The sequence below is a fragment of the Ictalurus furcatus genome, chromosome 3, assembly GCF_023375685.1.
Source record: "Ictalurus furcatus strain D&B chromosome 3, Billie_1.0, whole genome shotgun sequence".
NCBI classification, from domain to species: Eukaryota; Metazoa; Chordata; class Actinopteri; order Siluriformes; family Ictaluridae; genus Ictalurus; species Ictalurus furcatus.
In genome coordinates, this window is record NC_071257.1 from 7,165,020 (window position 1) to 7,173,265 (window position 8,246).

An 8,246-nucleotide genomic window follows, 5' to 3' on the forward strand; every position below is an offset into this window, starting at 1 on the left:
CAACACATCAACTTTGAGAACTGAGTGTTCACTTGCTGAATAAAATATCTCCCACAACCTGACAGGTGCCACTGTAAAGAGATAATATCAATGTTATTCACTTCACATGCCAGTGGTTTTAATGTTATGGCTGATTGGTGTAAATGTAAAAGTGTGAACAGGTTATCAGCACCCCAGACTTGTCTGACAGTAATGCTATGGATGACAACCCCCCCCCCCCCACACACACAGATAGTGTAAACGCTGTTTGAGGCCACTGTGCTGTGCTTGTGGAGTCTAAGCAGGACGCGGTTGAACCTCCGGCCGGAGCGCAGCTTTGATATTTACTTTTTTTTTTAAACACTTCATTCACTCGAAACGTCAGGATACACTGGAACCAAATAACACGCACGTTTCATCTGTAATTAACCCGGATAACAGCGTTGTTCCCGGTTTATCAAACTGACGCCTGCTTGTTTGGCTACATCACTGGCTAAAGCGTGAATCATCCTTAGCTCATAGCTAACGTTACAACCGGGATGCCTCGCATTATGCTGGAGGCCTAAAACTGTGTTGTTGTTGTTTTTAAAAGTCGTTTCAATTTCACACAGCAACATCTCCGTCTCGTAATGGAAGAAATTCTCCGAAAGCTTCAAAAAGACGCCTCTGGGAACAAATATAAAGCGATTCGTGATGGTTGCGCTGTGGCGTGTGGTAAGTGTTACACCTGTCAACAGCCTGAGACTCGGCTGTGGGCTTGTACACAGTTTGACACTCATTTATATCTGATATTTAAATAACTACGGGTTTTTTTGCTTTGTTTTTAAATATGTATAAAACCTCTTAATAGCCGAAATGATGGCAAAGCTGTAAAACAAGCTTGAGTGCTGTATTAATTAGTATGTTAGAATAGTAAACCGCCCATTGCAGCCTATAGTACTGTGCGCGCGCGCGCGTGTGTATATATGTGTGTATATATATATATATATATATATAACTATTGTGGTATTTATGGAAGAAGGCTCACCTTTATGCTTCAAATTATACCGTTTCATACCTTTCAAAGGAAGGCTAAAATAATTCTTTTAGACTCAGTTTTGCAGCTTATTGTGAACGGTTTTTGTTGTTTTTTTATACTTTATTTTTCAGGATAGCTGTATCGAGGTCAGCCGGGTTGCATCTACTGTATATTTAATATTAACCTCCAGATGTGCTCCTAAAGTGCAGTTTTATAGGCCACGGTAGAGAAATAAATCAAACCCGAGAACATCACAATAACTGCATAAGAAATGTATACAGGAAGCATGTATAACCCTGCATTTTCATGTTGGGTTAAAAAAATCCTTAAGCAAGGAAAATAAAAATACTGCCAAAAAGAAGAAAGTTTGACTGGATGTGTGTACAGGTTATTTCATGTTTCACACCAAGCTGAAGTATTATTCTTGGATCTATGGTAGAGTTTCTGCAAAGATTAACCAAAACAACCGCGACTGGATTGTTTGAGCTAGAGGTCGAACGATTCATGGATTTTACCGATGACTAAGTTGGTCGGTACCTGCCGATAATCAATTAATCAAGCCATAGTTTTAATTGATAATTTAATTGGTAATTGAAAACATAACACTCAAAGTAGAACGTTCCTTAAATTTATTAAAAAAAAAGAAACAGTGCTGACTGTACCATGAAAAATCTCTAGGCACCTCACGATTTGATTCGATTATGATTCAGAGGGCTGTGATGTGATGATAAAACGATTATCGATGCATGTTGATGCATCTTTTTTTTTCCCCTTCTATTGACTAAACCTGGAAGTGTGCCAAATCGCCATTACTGCTGTGATAATCCCTCCTCTGAAAACTCTGTTTTGTATGACTCCTTTGTATAAGTCTGTTGTTTTTGTGTAAACTGAGTTAAAACAGAAACTTGTCAAAAAAATGTGTTATAACTGCGACAGTTCTCCCCTACTATCGTGTGTCTCTGTTATGTGCACGCCACAGATTGTCCGGGTGCTGCACTTTCGCGGTCCGTCAACATTACGTTATTGGTTAATATTTAGAAAATCGTTTTTTTACATTTGTGAATTGATTCAGAATTGTACACGTCCGCATCGTGGTGCATCTAAGAATTGAATTTCCCCCCACCCTTAGAAAAAAAAAAATATATATATATATATGAACTATTAATAAATAAGTACATAAAAGATATACATCCAAACTGAACTAAAAAGTAACACTCCAAATAACAACACTCCAACAACAAATAACACTCCAAATAACAAATAAAAACAGGCATCTAAAATGAATGAATAAAAAAAAAACACTTCAAGTAACAACAAAATTGGTTAGTGATTTATTTTATTTCGTATCTAGAGGCACTCTTGTACTGTATAATGACAGCGGGCTCTTCTCAGCCGCTCCCGCAATGGATTTTTGCTGATAACCGATAGTTCCAGCAATCGGTTATTGGTATCGATTAATCGGCAAAACCGATCAGTTGATCGACCTCTAATTTGAGCTACTATACATTTGCATTTAGAAGAATATCTATAGGAGATGCATCTGTCTGATGGTCAGTAGCCAACTTAGTCATGAGAAACTGTTAAACTTTTTGTTTTCTGTGAGCTCACTGTGTGAGTTTGAGTTCTCTCATATTTCACCTTACTAAGTGATTTATGTAAGGTCTGCTGTGGTAATGAATAAATGAAACCATGAAAAACTGATGCTCATGGTATGATTACCATATTGTCATATTATCATTGTTATAACTTGTTACTTTATCTGCTGTGGTATTACCATAAATCTCAGAAATTATGCAGTCGTGCCTTGCTGATGTGTTACTAACATACTGCATCATGTAGAACAACGTGAGACGAACATGATTATCTTCGTGGCACGCGCGTTAATTCGGATTGGTGCAAATCTGAACATTTGAGTAATGTATTTTGGGTCATTAATTTTTTTTTCTGCTTGTAACAGAAACCCTGGAGGCTCAAAATGGATCAGTTAAGACGTCAGCATTTAAGGTCAGGTAAGCAGCGTCTTGGATTTCGTTCCTGCTGGCTAACTGAATCCGCTTTTCAAGATGAATATTACACTGCTTTCTTTCTCGTGCTCGGCTCAATCCGGCCGAACACGCCCATGTCTGCACGTATTTGTTCTAAACATGAACCTGACTAATGAGGTTTTTCTTCTTTGAGCTCATTACTGAAATCAGGTGGTGTCCTTGCAGGCTCGAAATGCCTTTCTGTAAACGCCGCGGACGAGTTGAGTGCTGTTGTGTTGAATGCCAGCAGAAGATTTGTGTAGAATCTGGATGTAACTAGCATTTTTTTCTGCTCGCTGTTAGGTTGATATTGATGAATGCAGACACCTCTGGAAATTGACTATAATGCTGTCTTTGCTTGAAGGACTAATATGGCCAAATATTTATGAGTCTACATTCAATCATATTCAGGAACTGCTTTATCCTGGTGGATCTGGAGCTTATCCCGGGAACGCTGGGGGTGAGGCAGGAATACACCCTCAATGAGACACCAGTCTGTCACAGGGCACCATGCACAAACACATTCACACACTCATTCCTTTCTAGAGGCATTTTAGTGTAACCAAGCAACTGACTGGCAAGTTGGAGGAAACTTGTGAACCCAGGAGCTGTGAGTGAGCCACTGTGCCACAGTTTGTCTTTCTGAGGTTACATTTTTTTAGGTTGAACAACATCAGACAGAGTACCAAATCGCTCGCGTTTAGAAAAAAGAAAAGAAACCATCCATAACTCTCCAAAACACTCTTGATGAATTGGGTCACATTGTTTCCTACAGTAATGATTGTTCTAAGCAGTCCTTATACAGTAGTTCTTTCATAGATCTTTCGTCAGTGGTTTTTAAAAGAAGTGCACAATTCTTACACTTTTTGATTCGCATCCTTAAAAACAAGTGCTTAGTGAGGGGGGATCTGGGTTGGGAAATGCTTTAATGACTGTCGGCTCTGTGCTTTTAGAGAGAGATGTCTCTTCCCGTTAAAGCTCGCGCTCGAGTCCAAAAACCCAAAGCTGGCTCAGACAGCTCTCATGGGAATGCAGGTGAGGCCATTATTTTGAATTTTTCCAGAAAAATGCACATCAGGGACAATTAACATTAACTATTATATTACTCAATAAAATGCATGTGATTAGGTAGCAAATTCATTCCTCACTTTCAACACATCTTATAAGTGAATAAGTAAGATTTAGGGTTTAGAGGTTCGGCAGGAAATCCTTCCCTGACGGTTTTCGCGTAAAATAAGTAGATGATCCGTACAATTTCGTATCACATGTTATGAAATAATACTTTGGATTGTGTATCATTCTCTAATAAGGTTAGCTCTGATGAGCTTCAAAGTAATGTTGTTTACTCGTTCGTATTTTTAGCTTGTTAAATCCTGTGGAACATTTAGGACACGAATCAAATTCCGAGTAAAGGGTGTCCAGAGAATGTTCTGTTTAATAACCTCTTTATCATCCCGACACGATGCTGTGGCAGAAGATCCTGTGTGATGATCGCTTTGTTGCTGTGGTGGAACCAGATGTGCCAGAGAAGCACCTGTTAAGTCAGATGCTGGATGCCATCAGCGTGACCCCTATGCTTCATGAAGATCTACAGGTGGAGGTCATGAAGGTCAGTCCATATGCTTAGGGCTGCAATAGTACCTGAATTTTGAGCTTGAATATGTGCTCTATTAGATTCTAATATACACAAATATACAAAATTCTCCATTCACCTTATGGTCTAATTGAAATTGGGAGCTTTTGCATTATTTCTGTACATCTTTATAAGCACTACAGAGCTAACATTAGACAAAGCAAAGCAAAAGGCAACAGATTATGACCTTAGTGCTGTATGGTTCTATCATGGGAAGAGCCGTCTGGGGCATTTTTGACATTCCAGCTAATCCACCTCTAAGCGATAAGCATTTACAGTTCAACAAGAGCTACACTTCAAGGTTACTACACATTTACGTTATCATATTTTCAGACAGTTAGAAAGTGGATATTTTGGGGATCCCCCCTACGTTTTCTCCCCAACTTCGTATTCTCCTGTGTCACAGGGCACTCAGAGGGAAGCAATATCTACCCTCTTACATACTGCATACATGAGCTCACAGATTCCCAAGATTGGCTAATGTTGCTATGACTGACAGGAGATTGAGAGTATGCCATTTCACCCACGCAGACAGCATGGCCGGTTTTGTACCTTGGCTTTTCTGTTGCGCCACTCAGGAGCCCAGAAAGTGGATCATTGAATGGCGGCCAAACACGGATAGAACCCTGTTGTTCTTTAAGCTCAGATACCATTTCGTTTTATGAGGTTCTAGCTGGCCGTTTCCCAGGAAGCAATTCAACGATGTCAGTAACTAATAACTGGTATAATGCTGCAGAGAAAGGCATTTTAAACGTATCAAACAACCACATTGTGTTTATTTGCACTTTGAATAATTTTATTTAGCTTTGTATTCTGTCAGATCTAACATGCAAGATATTTGAATGTTAACTCTTGAAAATCTTAAGTTGTTGCTAAAACATATTTACGTGGATACATGTGCAATCATACACACACACTCCCCTCCATCTTGCCATACTGAGGCATCAAGCTGTCTTCTGTCAATACATTAATAGATTGTGTGTGGACATTGATCTTGATGTTTCAAATTCATCCTTGAAGATAGCAGATAGAACCTTATAAAGCCACGTTTATCAGTGAGTTTGTATTAGAGCAGTTACGTTTTAAAAAAAAAAAAATATATATATATATATATTACACCAAAAACACAGCAAGTAAATGTGGTTAGTTAATTAACAACATGAAAGGTAGAATCTTAAAATACCACTTTCTTGCAATACTCTGGCATTCCGTCTCGCCTGCGGAAAGGAAATCGACTTACCAGACATTTTCAATCAGTATAAACAAATCAAGTCTGTTATAATATTAGTCAGGACACTGTTGGGTTTCTGTGTGTAGAGTATCGTGACTCTGTGTTTAGCTGCTGGTGAGCAGGGCGATGGGAAATGGGAGGGGTGTGAGCCTGCTGCTGGGCAAACAATTCACACCTCTCCCCAATAACACTGGTAGAAAGATAAAACAGACAGCTCAGCTAAAGCCTTTTTTGATAGTAAAACACTGTATACAACCACCACAATAAAATTATAACATTTAAACCTAGGAGGCTAGGTTAAAAACAAAAAAAAGAAGAAGAAAAAAACTCATTGCAAATTCTTAAAGCCTTGAGTGTCTACTTTCATACAGGCATTAAACACTACTGTGGAGTGTGACGTCACTTAATTTATTTTTTATTAATTATTAATAAAATAAATTCAACGCTGAACATGGGCACAATCATATCAGGTCTCTGGTAACAACTAGTAAGTTGGAAATTCTCATTAAATCGGATGGCTTCGGTAACGCGCTCTGAAGCACGCTACTAGTTTTTAATTCGTATCCTAAACCCTTTTGCTCAGTAGAAGCAGGTTCTCTTCATTTTTGACTGCAGTTGAGACCAACAAAAACTTGCACATTTAGATTTTCTAATTTGAACTACTGGCAAAATTTAGGCTTAGCCTACTGTGGAGTAATTTATGCAGCACCACTCGAGGTGTTAACGTCAAAACGTGCTGTCTTCCTCCTAGCATGCATAATCAATTCTGCGTCACTGTGCAGTCTGGGCTCTGTTAGTGAGCGCCATTCTCTACTGTCTGTAGATGCTGTAGCCTCAACATGGCACTGTAGCACTCTCAGGATGATGAACATTGTGCTGTTCGTCTGGGTACCGAGGCCAAATTCACTGAAGGGGATGTGATTGTTATGTCTACTTTAATGTAACCTTATCTCTCTTGTTTTTCTGTGTGTGTTTTTTTGTCACAGGTCTTGCTTTGTGTCACGTACTCCTCCAGCTTTGAGTTCAACGGTAACAACATCTTGAGGATTGCTGAGGTAAGAATGTCTTATTAGAAGCTCAATCGAAGACTTGTCCCTTGTTATTATTTTCCATATAAGCTGATCAGCAAAAGGATAGCTGGAGCATTAATTGGTAAAGTCGTGCACAAGCACACTGCCATGCGCTCTGTCCATCCTCCAGGAATTCCACGTCTGTTGTTAGGCCTGTGCCAGACGCATCCATTCATATCTCTCTCGCACAGCTGGTGGGACATTGTCATCAGTAGCTCATAAAAAAGGAGAGCGCTCACTCTCTCTCTCTGTGTTTGTCGCTCTATCCCATCTGTCTCTCTTTCTCTCCATCTCTCTCGTTCTGTCTCTCGTTCCCTGACGTGTTCGTATGACTCAGTGTCTCACCAGGCAAGAGCCCATAAAGTACGCAGCCTTGACTAACCTCCCTTCTCCTCCCCCTTTTAAATTTTTTTTCCATGACAGGCAGACAACCTGAACGTAATGGGTTTTTTTTTTCCAGTCCTTAACATTTTGGCCATTCTGTCACCATGGTGACCGAACATCCTGCTATGAGACGAGATGCCACGTATGAGTGTAGAACAGTGCACACAGGGAATATCTGAAGCATCCTTTCCCTTTCAGAGTGTCACACACCTCACTTATGATGCCAAGTGACGCAAACAGGGACGTAAGGAATTTTCCATTTCAGATTTTCTGGCATACTGCAGCAGAAGGTTTGCATCCAGTGACTTTTTGTTTAGTCAAAGAAGTGCCAGCCTGAAAGACAAATAACATGCTGACCACAAACGATCCAGTGTTAATGATTTAATGAGGAACTTAGCATTTTAGACTTCCACAGCTGATTATAGTTAACTGTAAATGGGGACAAAAGGAGCTAAAATGAATAACACACACACACAAATATTTTGAACAGTAATGTTTTATGCAAAAACGCTGTTTCAAAATTATTGGCACCAAAATAAGGCTCTAGGGCGCTGCTCAGAGCGTTGGTGGTTCAAGCCTCATCACTGCCAAGCTGCCTGTGTGGTGTCCTTGAGCAAGGCCCTTAACCATATGCTCCAGGGGGACCGTATCATGGCTGACCCTGCGCTCTGACTCCAGCCTCCTAAGAAGCTGGGATATGTGAAGAAAAGAATTTCACTGTGCTGTAATGTATATGTGACTAATAAAGGCTTCTTCTTCTTCTTCTTCTTCTTCTTCTTCTTCTTTAGAATCCATGCAGAATATTTCAGTCTACTTTTTAATCTGGAAAACTGAGACGGTCGTTGCCAAATGTTCATTTAACGCTGACACAGATATTTATTTGGAGTTATTGTCTCGTTAAAAGATT

At 39.7% G+C, this 8,246-nt stretch overlaps 1 protein-coding gene across 5 annotated transcripts in view; it reads left to right on the forward strand.

Annotated features, from left to right (window-relative positions):
- Window positions 1-284: 284 nt before the first annotated feature.
- Window positions 285-8,246, forward strand: part of arfgef3 (ARFGEF family member 3) — a 35,566-nt gene continuing 27,604 nt past the window's right edge. For all 5 annotated transcript variants that reach the window (XM_053620571.1, XM_053620574.1, XM_053620573.1 and 2 more), the window contains exons 1-5: window positions 285-693; window positions 2,955-3,006; window positions 3,975-4,056; window positions 4,496-4,630; window positions 6,872-6,940. In XM_053620571.1, coding sequence (XP_053476546.1) covers window positions 609-693; window positions 2,955-3,006; window positions 3,975-4,056; window positions 4,496-4,630; window positions 6,872-6,940 — 423 coding nt within the window. In that variant the 5' untranslated portion in view covers window positions 285-608. The remainder of the gene's footprint in view (window positions 694-2,954; window positions 3,007-3,974; window positions 4,057-4,495; window positions 4,631-6,871; window positions 6,941-8,246) is intronic.